Here is a 16,543-nt window from a genome sequence, read left to right on the forward strand (position 1 = left end):
AAGGGACCGGTTCGATTCCGGTCAAGGCACATGCCTGGTTGTGGGCTCAATCCCCAGTGGTGGGTATGCAGGAGGCAGCCAATCCATGATTCTCTCTCACCACTGATGTTTCTATCTCTCTCTCCCTCTTCCTTCCTCTCTGAAATCAATAAAAATAACTTAAAAAAAAAAAAAAAGTTTGGTTACACTTGAGTCTTACTGTCCCTGCATCCAGGTAAGACTCCCCTGACTTTCATTTGTTGGCACAGAGTCCTGTGAGGTGCAGACCAACCATCTCCACTTATAGATGGGGCAGCAGGCTCCTGGCTCAGCAATGGCCACCTGGCCCAGCCCCTACAAAGCTGCAGGGGAGCCCATGCCACCGCCAGGGGTGGGGGGCTGATGGCAGCCTGTGCTGGCGCTCCAGGAGCTCAGGGAGCAGGGCAGATGGCGCGAGCGCCTGAAACAGGGAGGCATGCTGAAAGCCTCGGGGACAGACACCAGCGGGGCGGGGCGGGAGGAGGGGAGGCCCCGCCTGCTGCGGTTGCCCTCCCCCACCCCGCGGGGTGGCCATCTGGGGCGACACGTCCTGGGAGCGCCGGACGGAAGCGCTGCTGGGACTGACACGTGGACTTGGGCGGCGCTGTGGGCCGCGGGAGCCGGTCTCGGGACTCAGTGAGCACCGTGGCTGTCCGCTCCTGATGCAGCCGCCCCCGGACAAGGCCCACCAGGACACAGCTGGGGACGCCCAGTGGTCCAGGTGAGGAGGAGGGGCGTGGGCGGGGATCAGGGGAGGGGGCGGCGCATCCTGTGGGGAGAGGATCCTGGGGGAGGCCTCTTGCACCTCATGGGGGGCAGGCACCACCCTGGGGAGGAAGGAGTGGAGTGCACAAGTAACTCCAACCGCCGGACCCTCCTCCCTTCCATCCAGCCCCGGGCGGCAAGTGCCCCCTCGCCCACTCCAGGCTGCTGGGGCCCAGAAGGTCATGCAGGCGGGCGGGGGAGGGGGGGTCTGTGAGGCCTGGCTGGGACAGGGGCATCTTCCTGGTTGGGGATGAGCCGGCGCTCACTGGCCTGGCCTCACATGCTGGAACTGACCCTGCCCGGTAGGACCACACGGAGAGCATAGAGGAGCGGTTCAGTCACCCCATGGGGCAGTCAGGGGCTGGGCAGAGGGCCACAGGCGGGAGCCTTCGGCGTGACCGAGTCCTGCCACCACATGCATGTGTGTGATGTGGGCCAGGTCCCCGAGGGGGTAGGAGGAGGAGAACTTGACAGTAGGAGAGGAAGGGCCCAGGCAGGTTACCCACTCCTTTTCATATCTGTTTCCACTACTGTGTAGACAGGAAGGAGTCGGGAGCCCCCAGAAAAGCCCCCAGGCCACCGAGGCTCAGCGCTTGCTCTGGTTCTGTGGGCTGAGGACCAGCCAGCTGGACCCCGGGCCCAAAGTCAGGCCCCGAAATTCCAGAGCTTGCCCACCTCCAGGTTTGGGTCCCCAGTGAATCTGCTCTCGGGGCCTCCCTGTTGTGGGCAGAATAATGGCCCCCTCCTGCCTCTGCCCCAGCAGAGGGCTGCGGGAAGACCTGAAGGGACAGTCCCCAGTGTTGGGGTCAAGATGAAGGCAAAGCTGCTGAGGAAGAGGGAGAAGCTGGCGTTTGTAAGAAGCCATCCAAAGCCAGGAGGCTCCTGGGGATGGCCAGGGAGCAGGGAGTGTGACCCAAAGCCCAGGCACAGCTCTAGTGTCTCCCAGGTTGGATTGGGGACTGTTAGCGGTGTGCCTGGACCAGGGGTGCTTTTGGCCAGCCTCTCCCTCCACAACCTGCTGGTTATGGAGGGAGCCAGGTGGCAGGCCCACTTGGCAGCCAGTTGGGCAGAAGGTTGTGCCCAGGGCTATGGAACAGTCTGCAAACTTCTCTCTTGCGACAGTTTAGTAGCCTGGGCTGGCTTTGCTGTAGCTGCTTTCCTCCACCCGGTGCAAAAGCAGCACTTGAGTCCCAGGGCAGACAGTCAGGACGGCGGTATCCCGGACGGCCTGTGGGTGCTGGATGGAGTCGTGCTCAGTGGGGAGCAGGTTGTTCACACCAATGACTGGATAATAATAATAATAATAATAATAATAATAATAATAAGTGCTACTGTTGACGCTGCTGGCTCTGTGTGCCCTCTGCTTGGACTGCCACGTCTTGTGCTCACAGCGACCCAGGAGGCAGGGCCGCTCTCCAGCCACATTCCAGGTGAGGGGGCGACCAGCTGCCGTGGACCCACGTGTGCTCTCCGGCTTGCTGCCCTCCTGGCCTGCGGCGCCTGCATAGTTCCCGTTTCTGAGTCAAGGGGCCACGTGGCCACGTGTTTGTGTGCGCAGATGCTGCTGGCACAGGGCCATTGCAGGAAGCGTTCCTAGTTGCTTCACAGGAGGCATCTGATGACTTGGACTCAAGCTTGAGGCTCAGGGCTGGTCAGAGTAGGCGGGGCTCAGTCTCAGCCTCTCCTGACCGGTCTTGCCACGCAGGGCTGAGCATTCTGGGTCTGGGTCACCCCTTCCAGCCAGACATCCTTGTTCTGTGTCCCCAGCAGCTTAGGGACATCCCTTTGCTCACTTGGCCAACATTGCCCGCCAGCTTAGGGTCGGGGCTGTGGAGGCCTCCAGGGCCTAGGGCAGGGGTGGGCAACCTTTTTGTGAGTGTGTGCCAAAACCAGCAAAATCTCTGACTCAAAATTCTTCTGGGTGCCAACCCTAATTTTTTGAGAACATGTTACACCTACTTGGTATCTCTTGGTATGTGAAGAACCTCGAAGAAATAATAAAATTCATTCGAGCGACAAAAACACAGTATATGATGATGAAAAATACATTTATTTTTTAATGTATACATGTACACTGATAGTCCGACAGAAAACTTTATGACTCCGTTTGACATTATCAGTGGGACTTTTGCTGCTGCATCACTGATGACAGAGATTTTACATCAGGTTTATATTTCGTGACCTTCAGAGATATGCACGGGCTACTACTTTCATCCGTCAGGCTACTCCTATTACGAGACTTAACAAAATTCATCACTGAGAACAAAGATTCACAAGCATATGTGGATGAAACCAAAACACTGGTCGGATCTAGGAAGGCAGGGAGAGTTAAGGCAGAGGCATAGAAATTGCTCTTCCCCTCTCTCGTCAATCCATGTCCATGGTCTTTAAGATAACTTGTTATGTAAAATTATTTATCTAAGATGCACCTACACTGAATTTATCTGAAAAATAAAAAAGTCGATATTAAGAAAAAACATTTAAATGGAAGATTATGAGAGGGTTTTGCGTGCCAGCAAAAGTTACTGGCGTTCCATGTTTGGCACGCATGCCAGGGGTTGCCCACCCCTGGCCTAGGGGGAAAGCAGACAGCACCTTACGCCTCCCGGAGGAGTGCGCATGCCAGCGCCTCAGGCTCAGAGCCCACGTGGCAGAACCCCACATGGAGCCTGCAGCCCTGACCCTCCTGGGTCCCATGTCAGACATGGAGGCAGGCAGGGAGCAAGCACTGCTGGGAGCTCTGGGGCCTTGCAGGTGCCTGGCCTGACCCAACGCCTTCTTCGTTCTGTGAACCCCGGAGGGAGAGTTGGTGGGAGTGCCCCCTCCACCTTGGCCTCTGAGGCAGGGCAGGCACCACTGAGACCTGCCCCATCTGCCACCACGAGACTGTTTTTGTCTAGGCTTCTGAGTAGCATTTTAAGAACCAGGAAGTAGGGCCCGGGCATGGCGGCCAGGGTCCCTCCCCAGTAGACACTGAGGGGTCACTGGACCGTTTCCAAGTACAGCACCTGCCCTGGCCTCTGGGGAGGTGCGGCCAGGCGGGGCTCCACGTTCAGCACAGGACCTATTTCCCAGGGGCTCTGGGAGGAAGTTCCAATATGTGAAGCAGGTAGCGGCAGAGGGTGCCCTGGGGCCTCAGCCTGTGGCACCCCGCTGAGCACCCGCAGAACCAGCTTGAAATGCAACCTCTTCACTGCACACATGGGGAAACTGAGGCTCAGGGAAGAGATGGGGTTTCCAAGTCATGTCGGGCGTGCACCAGACCACAGAAGCCAGCAGGAGCTTCCCAGCTCCAGACGGGACCTGGTCTGCAAACATGGACATGCTGGGGGCAGTAGGCTGGCGGTTTGGAACGTAGATTCATTCATCCCAAAACCCTTGCACGGTGGTCTCGAGCCTGGAATCAGCTGTCTCTGCTTGTGGGGCACAGCAGCCTCTGTGGGCAGCAGGGAGGGTGCTGTACCCTCCTGTCTCCCTCCCCTCTGCGGAGAAGCACAGCGGCCTGGGGGGCAGGCGGCAGAGGAGAGGGACATGGCTGCCATGCCTCCCTCTGGGCCAGTCACAGTGGCTCCTTGTGGGAGCACCTGGAACTTGTGGGGCACCTTGCTGTGTACTGGCTCGTGAAGGAGGCAGACATCATGGGCTCTTCTTCATTGGGGAAACTGAGGCTTGAGGAGGCTAGGCAACTTGTCCCAGGTCCTCGTCCCCCCAGCCTTGTCCGCAGCCAGGCGTGGGCTCCAGCCGTCCTGGGGTGATCTTGGCCTCACCCTGGACCGTCCTCCCCAGTCGTCTGTGCAGCTCGAGCCTGTGGGGGGAGCTGGCAGGTGGGAAACCGGCTCTGGGTTCCTGTAGATCAAGCCCCATGTCTGCCGCCTGGACCCCACTTGGTTTCTGGCAGACGCGGCCCCCCACCCCCAGCCCCTGCCCCCTGCCAGGTCCCGACAGAGGTCCGAATCCGGGGGGTTGGGAGTGAGGGGACAGTCCACTGTCCTTCCTCATAGGCATCCTTCCCTATTCTGCTCTGACAACTGCCCCTGAAGCCCCTGCTGCCCCCGCCTGGCCTCCAGGAACCCTTTTTGGTTCCTGGCTCCTGGCCCCTGCCTTCCTTTCCCTGAGTCCTGCCATTTTCCTGGATGACTTTGATGTCCACAGGGCCCATCGATCCAGCAGCCAGGCCTCTCACCTGTGACCCTCTCCTCCCCTGCAACCTCCTCGAAGCTTCATAGCACTAACACCTCTGCCCCCTTCATCTGCCTGGCCTTTCCCACAGCCTGAGCTTCCCCCTCTGCTGTTCCCACCCAGGGAGGACCCAAGCTCCAGGCAGGCGGGCGAGTCCAGGTGCAGACAGGACCCTGAACCCCCAGCTTTAGGGCATTGCCACTGTCCAGACCAGCTGCCTCCAACCGCCACCACACTCTCAGGGATGTCCCCCACAGCACAGGACATTCAAGTCAGCAGGGTGCCTCCTGCCCGCCCCCGTCTCCCACCCACACAAAGTGCACTTCGTCTTTAGAAAAGCTGTAGATGTGCAGGATTGCTGGCAAGGTGGCACAGCACGCCCTGAGCTCCGCACTGGTGCCCTTGGTCACACTGAGGTCAGTGTCCCGTGTTTGTCATGGGCAGTGAGCTAGTGTTGACACAGTTACAAACCAAAGTCCACAGTGCGTTCAGGCCTCTGGAGCTCTCTGTTGTCCCAGGATCCATGGGGCTCCCACAGGCACTGGGTCCTCGGGGCGGGTCTCCTGGGCGCCTCCACCTGCGGCCCTTGGTTTTGGTGACAGACAGCTGAAAGCACCGGCCAGGAGCTTTGTGGATACTCCCCCTGTGGACATTGTCTGACAACCTTCCCAGCAGCCGGGCAGCCTCACCCCTGCCAGGTTCTTCCAAGGGGCTGCCCAGCACCGCCTGCCCAAGGTCCTCTGCTGGGCGGACCCAGCTTTTCTGGGGACCCTGCAGGACCCACTGTCCTGCCCCGAACCTGTGGTTGGTCCCATCCCAGCCTCGGAACCCTCCCTCTCTGCCTCCCAGGGGTCCTCTTGCCAGCTCACTGCCCCCTTGGCAGGTACTAGCTGTCACTCCGCCTGGCTGCCTTCTTGGGCCCCTTGGTCTGCAGTCCCGGGCAGCAGCCCGACCACGGTGCACTTAAGCCGCCACAGCCGCATGCGGTGCTGTGAGCCTCTGTGTTCGCAACGATCCTGGAGGCTGTCTCCTCCTGGGAGTCAGCAGGCGGCATTCAGACGTTCGGGAGGCCGTGAGTCTTCGTCAGACTCTGCCCCTCGGGGCCTGACCCTTCCTCTCCCGCAGGCCTGAGTGCCAGGCATGGACGGGGACGCTGCTGCTGGGCACGTGCCTGCTGTACTGCGCCCGCGTCAGCATGCCCATCTGCACCGTCTCCATGAGCCAGGACTTCGGCTGGAACAAGAAAGAAGCCGGCATTGTGCTCAGCAGCTTCTTCTGGGGCTACTGCCTGACTCAGATCCTGGGTGGCCACCTGGGGGACCGGTAACTGCCCGCTCCCCGCTCCCGTGCTAGGCTGGAGAGCTCTTGGGGGAAGGCCGACTGGGAAGTGGGAAACCTGAGCCCAGGGGGTGGGGGGGCACAGCTACCCTTTGGGTGCTCAGCATCCTAGTGAGAGCTCCTGGGGCAGGCGGGATGGATGGACGGACTGGACCCTGTGCTCTCACCCGTGGCCTCCTCCGCAGAGGGGTGTGGCTCAGCACGACCCTGGAGAACGGCTCCGCGGAGGGGTGGCCTGAGCCCCACCTGGCTGTCTCCACGGCAGGATGGCTGGCCCCGCAGCTTCCCCATCACTGCCCTCTCGGCCCCTCCAGGATCGGGGGTGAGAAGGTGATCCTGCTGTCAGCCTCCGCCTGGGGCTTCCTCACCGCCGCCACGCCCCTGCTCGCGCACCTGGGCAGCGCCCACCTGGCCTTCATGACCTTCTCTCGCGTCCTCACGGGCTTGCTCCAAGGTAGGCACGCTGCAGGGGCTTCCCTCACTGGTGTCAGACTCTCACGGAGCATGTGTGTGCACTGTGTATGCATGTGTGTGCTCCTGTGTGCTCCTGTGTGTGATGGGTGGGCTGCTTGGCCCGACGATGCCTTGGCACCTAAGCAATTTCCGTTTCTAGAAGCATTTCTGTCCTGGCTGGTCTGTTCAGTGGTTAGAGCATTGGGCCTCGGACTGAAGGGTCTTGGGTTCGATTTCCTGTCAAGGGCACATACCTGGGTTGCAGGCTTGATTCCCGGTCCCCAGGTCAGGGCACATGTGGGAGGCAACCAATCAATGTTTCTCTTTCCCCCTCCAACTTTCCTCCACTCTCTAAAAATCAATGGCAAAAATATCCTCGAGTGAGAATTAACAACAACAATGAAATAAATAGAAGCATTTCAGAGTCTGGCACATTCTAATGTCAGACATTCTCCTGCCAAAACAGCTACTCCTGGGTGGCAGCCAAGTTGCTGTCTAACAGCCATCAACACCATGAGGCATGGTGGGGACATGGGCTCCCATGCCCTGGTCACACTGGACTTCTGGGGAGAGTCCCCAAAGACCCCCGTGGCCCAGGTGAGCAGGTGGCGCCCGGCCCCCGCTCCGGGGAAGGGACGGCCTCTGAGCACCAGCCCTGTAGCATCCATCTCCTGGGTTCCCCCGAGTGCGTGGGTTCTGGGCCCTTCCTCACCACATCGCCCCACCTGCTCCAGAAGGGACCCCTGGCACCCCCTCAGATCCTGGCAGGGCATGGGCATGGGCCCTAGGACCCCTGTTCTCCTGGAGTTGGCCTGTGCCTATTTTCTGACCAGCCAGCCCCACCAGTCTGGCCTTTGTGCTCCCGTGAACCCAGCCCAGATGGTCCCCCTGTGGCTCAGGGCTGGTGCTCAGGGTCCTGTCGACCCAGGTCCCAGAGCTGGGCTGTCGGGTGGCCCTCAGCTCAGGTTGTTTCTCCCCATCCTGGGAGGCCAAAGGGCCTTTCTTATGTGCTGGTCTATGGCCCGTTATGGGGGACAGACCAGGCTCCAGGGCAGCTGTCACCCTGGGTGGCTGGCACTCTGGTGGGCAGGGCCAGTGCTCTGAGGGGAACCAAGTCCTACTCTGGTCCCCAGCCTCTTACAGCATGACAGGCAAGAGCTGAAGTTTCCAATGCCGTTTTTTAAACATGAGATTTTTAAATAATTATAGATTCACAGGAAGTTGCAGAGAAACATATGGGAAGTTCTGTGCTCTCTCCCGCCTCCTGTGGTGACATCTCAAGTAGCTACAGGGAAGCATCACACCCGGACCCAGCACTGTGGTTCCACAGGCCATCAGGTCTCACCTGTTGTATGCGCAGCATGCGTGTGTGTGTGTGAGATAGCATGTGCTAATGTGAACCAGTGGGTGTGTGTGCAGGTGGACACGCCACATGCATGTGCCAGGACTGTAGAGCTGGTGTGGAAGCCAGGGTGAAGGTGGCAGAAGTCTTTCCCGCCAGCGCCTCTCATCCAAGCTGAGCATCTCCTTAGCCAAGTGTTGCTGCTGGTTCCTTGGGGCGATGCGAGCTTGAAGGACACCCCAAGCTTGAATAATCCCCGACGGGGAGCTTCCCAGCCGGCCTCACCCTCGGCGGCTGCACTCTCTGCTTCTCCAGGGGTTTACTTCCCTGCACTGACCAGCCTGCTGTCGCAGAAGGTCCGGGAGAGTGAGCGAGCCTTCACCTACAGCACCGTGGGGGCCGGCTCCCAGTTCGGGTAAGTCCGAGCCTCGGGGGGGGGGGGGGGGACACAAAGTGCGTGGCCCCAGCAAAGCCCCGTCGGTGGTGGAACAGGCCATGTGGGTGCTTCTGTGGCTCCAAGTGACTGGGTCCGGCTGGTTCTGTGCTCCAGGCGGCGCTGTGCACGGTGCTGGCGGCAGGCGAGTGGCTGGGCTGTGCTCATGGGCCAGGGCAGCAGCACTTTGTCAAGCTCCCTTTCACATGTGCTGATGGAGCCAGATGTGGGGAGTGGTCTCCGATGGGAGGTGGCCTGCACTCGTCCTGGCGGGCACACGTCACATCTGGAAGTGAGAACCTGTGCCCTGCCCCTCGGCTCTGTGTGGAAGGACAGCTCCCTGTCCTGATGGGTTTCCTGACCCCAAGGTCCACGCAGAATTTAGAGGGGCAAGGGGTGCCCCTGGGTGGGCTGGGGCAGCCCAAATAAGAACCCAGGGTGCCCAGTGCAGTGTGATGTTCAGAGAAGCAATACAGGACAACACTCCGCATTTATCTGGAATCCCGCTTCACCTGGGTGTCCCCGGCCCATGGCGGGGGGCAGGGAAATGGAGGCTTAGAGAGGAAGCGACCCCCGCAGGCCCAGTGGCCTCAGTCTGAGCCCAGCTTTTTTTCTCCTTTACTATCTCCTGGCCAAACCTTGGCAGATGGGGTGGTGGAGAAGCAGCCCCTGAACAGTGATGTTTGGGGGTTGAGGCCCCAGGGGTTGGGGGTTTTGGTTTAGAGAGACCCACACCGCAGTTTCAGAACTCCTTCTTTTTATTAATTTATTTATTTTAAAAATATATTGGTATTAATTTCAGAGAGGAAGGGAGAGGGAGGGAGAGAGAGAGAGAGAGACATCAATGATGAGAGAGAATCATGGATTGGCTGCCTCCTGCAGGCCCCACCCTGGGGATGGAGCCTGCAACCTAGACATGTGCCCTGACTAGGAATTGAACCACGACCTCCTGGTTCATAGGTTGATTCTCAACCACTGAGCCAGGCCGGCCGGGCTCAGGCCCCCTTACGGGCCGCGGAGCAAGACATTCAAGTACCACAGCGCCCCTGTGCCCTGCCTCAGCCACAGGGCTGGGTGGGTCCAGGCGCCTCCTTGCCTGGGTGAAGCCGAGTCATGGCCACTATCCTCTTGTTCCAGGACGCTGGTGACGGGGGCAGTGGGCTCCCTGCTCCTGGACTGGTGCGGCTGGCAGAGCGTCTTCTACCTCTCTGGAGGCCTCACCCTGCTGTGGGTGTGTTACGTGTACAGGTACCTGCTGAGCAAACAAGGTAACTGCGGCCGCGTAGGCACAGCCTGCAAATTCGGCCGCCCAGGAAGGGTGAGGGCCTGGAGCCAGGGCCCCTCTGGCCTGGAGCCCAGGCCCCTCTGGCCGCCACCAAATGTGAAAATCACAGAGCAGCCCCAGCTCAGGGGACCAGGGGCTGCAGCTCAGCCCCAGACGAGGACCTCAGAAAACATGCCTGCGCTACCTGCCCCACCTCCCCACCCCCCACCCCCACCCCACCCCCGTGGTTAACACCAAGTTCAAGCTGAGAGGTCTGCAGGGGTCAAGGCAGAGGCAGGGAGCTGCGTGTCAGATGGCAGAAGAGGGGATGGGGGCTCAGGGCTGGGGGAGGGGGGATGATCAGAAAAGTGGACCCTCGAAGGCACTGGACACAGTGGGAGGGACCCCCCACCCCCCGCCCCATCAATGGGTCTTAAGAGCAGAGCAGCTGCCGTCCCCTGATTCCAAGCAGCTTTCACACAGGCACCCCTTGCTCCCTCCAGATCACATTCTGGCCTTGGGCGTTTTGGCGCAAGGCCTGCCGATGGCCAGGCACACCAGGGTTCCCTGGAGACAGCTCTTCCGGAAGCCTTCTGTTTGGTGAGCTGGCTGGGCGGGGTCACCTGGTGGGGCAGGGGCAGAGGGTGGGGACACTGGGTGTCCTTAGCACTGACTGGTCACAGAGCCAGGGTCTCCCACGGTCTCTGGCTGCCCTGGGGGCTGAGGACCATGGACCTGAGAGGCACCCCCCTGCAGGGCGGCCGTCTTCTCCCAGCTCTCAGCTGCCTGCTCCTTCTTCATCCTGCTGTCCTGGCTGCCGACCTTCTTTAAGGAGACCTTTCCCAGCTCCAAGGTGGGTGGGCCGCCTGGGCTCCGCAGGGCGAAGCCGCACCGCATGGCCAGCGCCACGCCCGTGCGCAGAGGGCCCTGCCGTCCCGCCCACGCGGTCCTGACCCCTGACCCCGCAACGCCACACTCAGCCCAGGCCTGTGACTGGGCCCGCCATCTGTGACGGTCATTTCTGAGGAGGGCCCAGCAGGGGCCTGATGCGACGGGGATGTCACCTCCCGGTCCTGGTGGCCAGGACCCCCTGAGCGGTACCCTCCTCCCCCAACTCCCCCCACCCCCTGCTCTGCCCTGGGAGATTCGGCAGCAGGGGAGACTGTGCTGGGGTCTAGCCCCATGGGGATGGGTTAGGGAGGCCCAACCCCCGGGTGAGGATGAGGGTAGGGGCTGGTGCCAGCCTGGCTGCCTCTGAGACCCGCCTCCCTCTCCACAGGGCTGGGTCTTCAACGTGGTGCCCTGGCTGGTGGCGATTCCCGCCAGTCTGTTCAGCGGGTTTCTCTCTGACCATCTCATCAGTCAGGGTGAGCCCTGGGGATGGGAATTGGGGGAGCCATGCCTGGACTCACCCCGCTGTGGGAGGGAGAGGCGCCCCTCCTGGGAGGGCAGCCACAGCGATGGGAAGAGGCCATGGCCCCTGAGGACCAAGCTGGGAGAGTGAGACCCCAGCCCTTCAGAGGCAGCGGGTGACCCCCACCTCAGTTAAGAGTGGACTTGGGGTGCAGCGAGAGGATCCGAGTCCCCCTGTGAGTGGAGCTCCCTCCCAAGGGCTGGATGCAGCCCCCACCCTCTTCAGAGGTGGAAAGGGCACCTGGTGGGGTCAGAGTCAAAATCAGGTGTGAGCGGGCCCGAGGGCACATTTTAACCGTCAGAGTGGCCTTCCTTCCACGCACCTGCCCGGCCTCAGCCTCGGGTCCTGGGAACGCAGACGAACCTCAGAGTGGATGCACCACAGCACACACACGAGTGTGCACACGCCTCTCCCACGACACAGAATATCGCGGCTTGAGCCTGGGGCCTCTCCCTGCTCCCTCCTGCAGCTCTGCCAGGGGCAGGCGGGGGGAGGGGTTCCACTGTGGGTGCTGTCGGAGGGAGGGGTCAATGCAAACGGTGCCGTGGGAACGCATCCTGGTCTCCCCTCTGTCCAGGTTATAGAACCATCACCGTGCGGAAGTTCATGCAGGTATGGAGGCCGTGGGATGGCTGTCTTTGGACATCCTGTTTATTCCTGGGACACGAGGGTTGTGTCCCCAAACCCCCTGACCCAGAAGGTGGCTGGTGTAGCAGGGCCGTTGGAGGGTGCCCTGGTTGTGCTGGGGCCGGTGCGGCCACCCCTTCTCGGAACTGTGTGTGCGGCTCTCTGTGCCCTTTTGAGCCCCAGCACCCATTCGGGGCCTGCATTTGCTCACATCTAATAGCGTCTTTCCACTTGAGGTTCAACCAGCAGGGATAGCTCACCCCACACACCTGCCTCCCCCCTGGGGCGGCCCATGCCTGGGAGGGGTACCCCTGGCCCTTTGCTGGCACAGCCCCGCCTGACCCTAGTGTCTGTCTGCAGGTGATGGGCCTGGGCCTGTCCAGCGTATTTGCCCTGTGTTTGGGTCACACCTCCAGCTTTTGTAAGTCTGTGTTCTTTGCATCAGCCTCCATTGGCCTGCAGACCTTCAACCACAGGTAAGGGCCCACGCCCTGCCCACCAGAGACGCCCATCTGCCCTCGGCCTCCAGCACTGCAGCCTGGTGCGCAGGGGGAGCCGCCTGGCTCAGGCCGTGTGGAGGGCGGGCCATGGCAGGTCCACGCACGAGCCACAGAGGCAAACGGTTGTCTGGCATCAGTGGGCGTGGACTTGGCCATTTGAGGAAACAAACGCTGCGCTGGGGGCGGGGCTGAGGGGGGGCTTGGGGGAGGCGGCGTCTTGTCCACCAGGAGGAGCAGTTCCTCCAGTCCACGCCCATCCGTGGGCGGCGCCGGTCCTTCCAGTGCCCAGCATCAGCCCCGTTTAATCAGAGGGACCTCATGGGGAGTCGTTTTGGGAATTGTCATTTTTCAGATTTATGGACCGCAAAGGAGTGTACATTCGGCAAGCTGGCCTTCTTGTTTGTTTCATCCTGGGAGTGGGGCCCTCGCTGTGTCGCTGCCCAGACGGGGAGCTGGGAGCTCAGATGGCCCACGTGTGGCCGAGCGTCTGGGCACGGCCCGGAAGCACCCGCTGGGCTGCCCTGAGCCCCCAGTGGTCTCCAGGTGCTCAGAGGCCTGCCGTTAGTTCCGTGGATGGTGGCTGCCCGTGGTCACCTGCCACGTGCTCTCCTCCCCACAGTGGCATTTCTGTTAACATTCAGGACCTGGCCCCGTCCTGCGCTGGTGTGCTCTTTGGTGAGGACCCTGGCCCCTGCCCGGAGCCTCGGCAGCTGCTCCCAGGTGGGCTGCCTGGGAGGGTCACAGTGGGACCCCTCTGATGGTCTTCCTCTCTGCCCTGTCCGTAGGTGTGGCCAACACAGCTGGAGCCTTGGCAGGTGAGAAGCGGGCGGGGGTCCCCTGCCGGTGGTGCCCGGGACACCCCCTGGCTTCCCACCCCGTGTCCTCCCACCACCCTCTGGCCATGCAGGGTGGGGTGTGGCACCCTTCAGGGGGGTCCAGCAGTGTCAGATCAGTGTGGTGGGGGCACACCTCCATGCTGTCCAGAGAGAGAACAGAGCTGCGTTCTGCAGGGTTCACCTCCCCCGCACTGTAGGGTTCACCTGCCCTTCAAATGTGAGTCAAATCCCCAAGGTCCCGGGTCCCCATGGGTCAAGTGCCTGGATGACAGAACACGGCCCTCCCACCGCCCCAGCCCCGCTGGAGGCACAGAGGTGGCCTGTCTCCTGCAGGGCCTGGGAGGCCTCTGCCCCCTGAGACTGGCCGGCCTTCAGACACCGAATTTGGCTCTCGCTTCAGGCCCCTTTCCTCCAGGCACCCCCCCCCCCCCCCAACAGCTCCTCTCACCCAAACTGCCTGGGACTGCCTGTCACTCACCCTGCTGTCCCCTCTCTTGGGTGCAGGTGTTGTGGGTGTGGGCCTGGGTGGTTACCTCATTGAGACCACGGGCTCCTGGACGTCCGTGTTCAACCTGGTGGCCGCGGTCAGCAGCCTGGGGCTGTGCACCTTCCTGATGTTTGGAAAGGCCCAGAGGGTGGACCTGAGCCCCAGGCAGGAGGACCTCTAGCTGCCCGCCCCCCGCCCCAAGGCCCGTCCATCAGCCTTGGGCGAGTGGCTTCATTTAAGAGCCTCTCCTCTTGACTGCAAACATGGGACCTCGGAGAGTGAGCCTTGGTGGAGCAGGAGTGGGGCCTCAGTTTCCCCTCTGCCACAGGGTGCGTGCCCTCCTCAGCACTGGTGGGCCTGTCACCGGTGGCTGGAGTCAGTGCAGAGCCAGGTGTGCCCTGCCCTCAGCCGCCTGGGAGCAGCGGCTGGCACAGGGCCTGGACTGCACGCCGCCCCCAGCACTGCTTGGCTTTGTTTCTTGGCACTCGGGCCGGATCATTCTCCGGGGGCATCCTGTGTACTACGGGGGATTGAGCAGCATCCTTGGCCCCCAACGCTGTCTCCTGATGTCACCAAGTGTCCCCCGGGTTGGGTGGGGGGCAGTGAGCTCCAGCCCTTTGGCTGTCTTTAGACCCGACCCCAAGGTCTCCCTCCCGTGGATCCCCAGACACTAGCAATGCACTCTGCTTCCCTGGCACCCGGTGCCATTGTGTGGGAACCTGGCACCCTCTCCTGCCCAAGCCATTCCCCAGAACCAGGTGACCCTGCCTTCCGGTTTACGACAGAGGAGCCATCGCTCATGAATAATAGGTGTCGCCAGATATATATGGAGAGAAAAGAAATATAAAATGTGGGGCACGTACCAAAGCCTTATTTAAATGATGACTATTCATTTATTTAAAAGAAGACTGTTATTTTAAAGCACATTGTTAAAAGAATAAATACTTGTAAAATATTTTTTGAACTCATTCATGAGGAAACCAGTAAAGTGTTACAAACAGGTCAAAGGAGAACCCCCAAAACAGACCCAGGGGTAGCCAGGGCACTGCATGGGGCGAGGTGCTGCGTGACCCCACGGCTGGTGTCAGGAACAGGGGCACTGCTATCAGCTCCCCACAGAGCCCAGCAGCCCCGCCCACAGTCACACAGCCCAGGCCAACTGTGCAGGGACATCTGTTGGTTCCTATTTCAGCACAAACTTCCCCCACAGTCTCCCCACTTTTTTTTTTTTATATATTTTATTGATTTTTCACAGAGAGGAAGGGAGAGAGATAGAGAGTTAGAAACATTGATGAGAGAGAAACATCGATCAGCTGCCTCCTGCACATCTCCCCCTGGGGATGTGCCCGCAACCCAGGTACATGCCCTTGACCGGAATCGAACCTGGGACCTTTCAGTCCGCAGGCCGACGCTCTATCCACTGAGCCAAACCGGTTTCGGCCCCACTTTTTTTTTTAATCCTCACCTGAAGATATTTTTCCATTGATTTTTAGAGAGAGTGGAAGAGAGAGGGAAAGACAGAGAGAAATATCAATGTGAGAAGAACATATCGATTGGTTGCCTCCTGCATGTGCCCCAGGGAGGAGCCTGCAACTGAGGTACGTGCCCTTGACCGGAATCGAACCTGGGACCTTTCATTCTGCAGGCCGATGCTCTATCCACTGAGCTAAACTGGCCTAGGGCTAGTCTCCCCACTTTTAATTAGAAAGAATCTGAGAGATTATTTTTTTAAAAAAATATTTTTGTTAATTTCAGAAAGGAAGGGAGAGGGAGAGAGACAGAAACATCAATGATGAGAGAGAATCATGGATTGGCTGCCTCCTGCATGCCCCCCACTGGGGATCTAGCCCAAAACCCAGGTATGTGCCCTTAACTGGAATCGAACCAGCACCCTTTGGTCCGCAGGCCGACACTCTATCCACTGAGCAAAACCGGCCAGGTTGAATCTGAGAGATTCTTGATCACAAAGTGAGTCTGGTGGGTGGGCTGGGCCTGTTTGCAGAGGTGCAGGGAGAACTCGAATGTCCCATAAAGGCCTTGGGTTTGCCCGGCTGGGGTTTCATGAGCAACCTCAAGTAGACCCACTTCTGTGGCCCGCTGTCCTGAGGCAGCTCCCAGGACACGACAGGAGGGCCACCATGGCAACTGCATGTGAGTGGCAGCTCAGCGACAGGAGTGCATTCACCCTACTGTGCAGCCGCCACCACCATCTCCAGAACTTTTTCATCCTGTGAACTGACACTCTGTCCCCATTAAACACTCACTCCCCGGCCCCAGACACTGGCACCCACCCTTCTAGTCTGTGGTTCTGACGACTCTAAGCACCTCGTATAAGTGGAACCATGGACCATTTGTCTCTAGTGACTGACTTGCCCACTCAGCATAATGCCCCCAGGCTCCCCGTGTGGAGCAGGTGTCGGACTTCCTTCCTCTCCCTCCTGTGTGGATGGGCCACTGCTGGGCGTGCTCACTCTTCCTCCCGTCTGACGACGCCGACTGTCGGGCCCGAGTCCCTCTGCCAGGAACTGGGCCTCCTTGTACACTGGGTATCGGACAGAGAAGACATGAGAAATCACGGGCGTAGAGAGAGTCTTTATTGTAGCCCAAGTAGCCATGGCTAACGAGCCATCAGCCAAACAGTTCTTCAAAGCAGTTGCTGAGGCAGGCAGCCGCACCCGGCTTGTCAATAATACGTCTTTCCTGCAAAGCAGCCTCCAACATAGGAGCTACGCAAACGCAGTCGCCCCAACGAGCAGCACGCACGCTGGTCAGCAACATACTTCACACCAACGCAGACAAAAGAGGCTTCCTGCCGTGTGAGGCCTCCGTCTCTGAGTTGCAGAAGGGCGCGCTGTGCGTGCGTGAGATCGCTGTGCCCTTGCTTCTG

General features: G+C 60.2%; 1 protein-coding gene across 3 annotated transcripts; it reads left to right on the forward strand.

The window, feature by feature from the left end:
* The first annotated feature begins 555 nt into the window (after window positions 1-555).
* On the forward strand, window positions 556-14,611 carry SLC17A9 (solute carrier family 17 member 9). 3 transcript variants are annotated; one of them, XM_036323571.1, is made up of 13 exons: window positions 556-739; window positions 6,088-6,285; window positions 6,615-6,754; window positions 8,411-8,510; window positions 9,666-9,796; window positions 10,296-10,392; window positions 10,549-10,645; window positions 11,072-11,159; window positions 11,784-11,818; window positions 12,194-12,309; window positions 12,975-13,008; window positions 13,119-13,148; window positions 13,674-14,611. In XM_036323571.1, the coding sequence occupies exons 1-13, from the start codon at window positions 681-683 to the stop codon at window positions 13,782-13,784; spliced, it is 1,236 nt and encodes a 411-aa protein (XP_036179464.1). In that variant the 5' UTR covers window positions 556-680; the 3' UTR covers window positions 13,785-14,611. The 3 variants fall into 3 exon arrangements, with proteins under 3 accessions (XP_036179464.1, XP_036179462.1, XP_036179463.1); XM_036323569.1 differs by having other exon boundaries at window positions 557-739; window positions 12,686-13,008; XM_036323570.1 differs by having other exon boundaries at window positions 557-739; window positions 12,953-13,008.
* Window positions 14,612-16,543: the final 1,932 nt, after the last annotated feature.

Source organism: Myotis myotis, unplaced genomic scaffold (assembly GCF_014108235.1).
Source record: "Myotis myotis isolate mMyoMyo1 unplaced genomic scaffold, mMyoMyo1.p scaffold_m19_p_9, whole genome shotgun sequence".
Taxonomy (NCBI): Eukaryota; Metazoa; Chordata; class Mammalia; order Chiroptera; family Vespertilionidae; genus Myotis; species Myotis myotis.

Bases quoted from the DNA above. Each gene is read 5' to 3' on its own strand.
- SLC17A9 (XM_036323569.1), top strand. From the start codon at position 681: ATGCAGCCGCCCCCGGACAAGGCCCACCAGGACACAGCTGGGGACGCC. The intron at 12,310-12,685 runs GTAAGGGCCCAC...GTCATTTTTCAG, and splicing joins CTGCAGACCTTCAACCACAG to ATTTATGGACCGCAAAGGAG. The intron at 13,009-13,118 runs GTGAGGACCCTG...CCCTGTCCGTAG, and splicing joins CTGCGCTGGTGTGCTCTTTG to GTGTGGCCAACACAGCTGGA.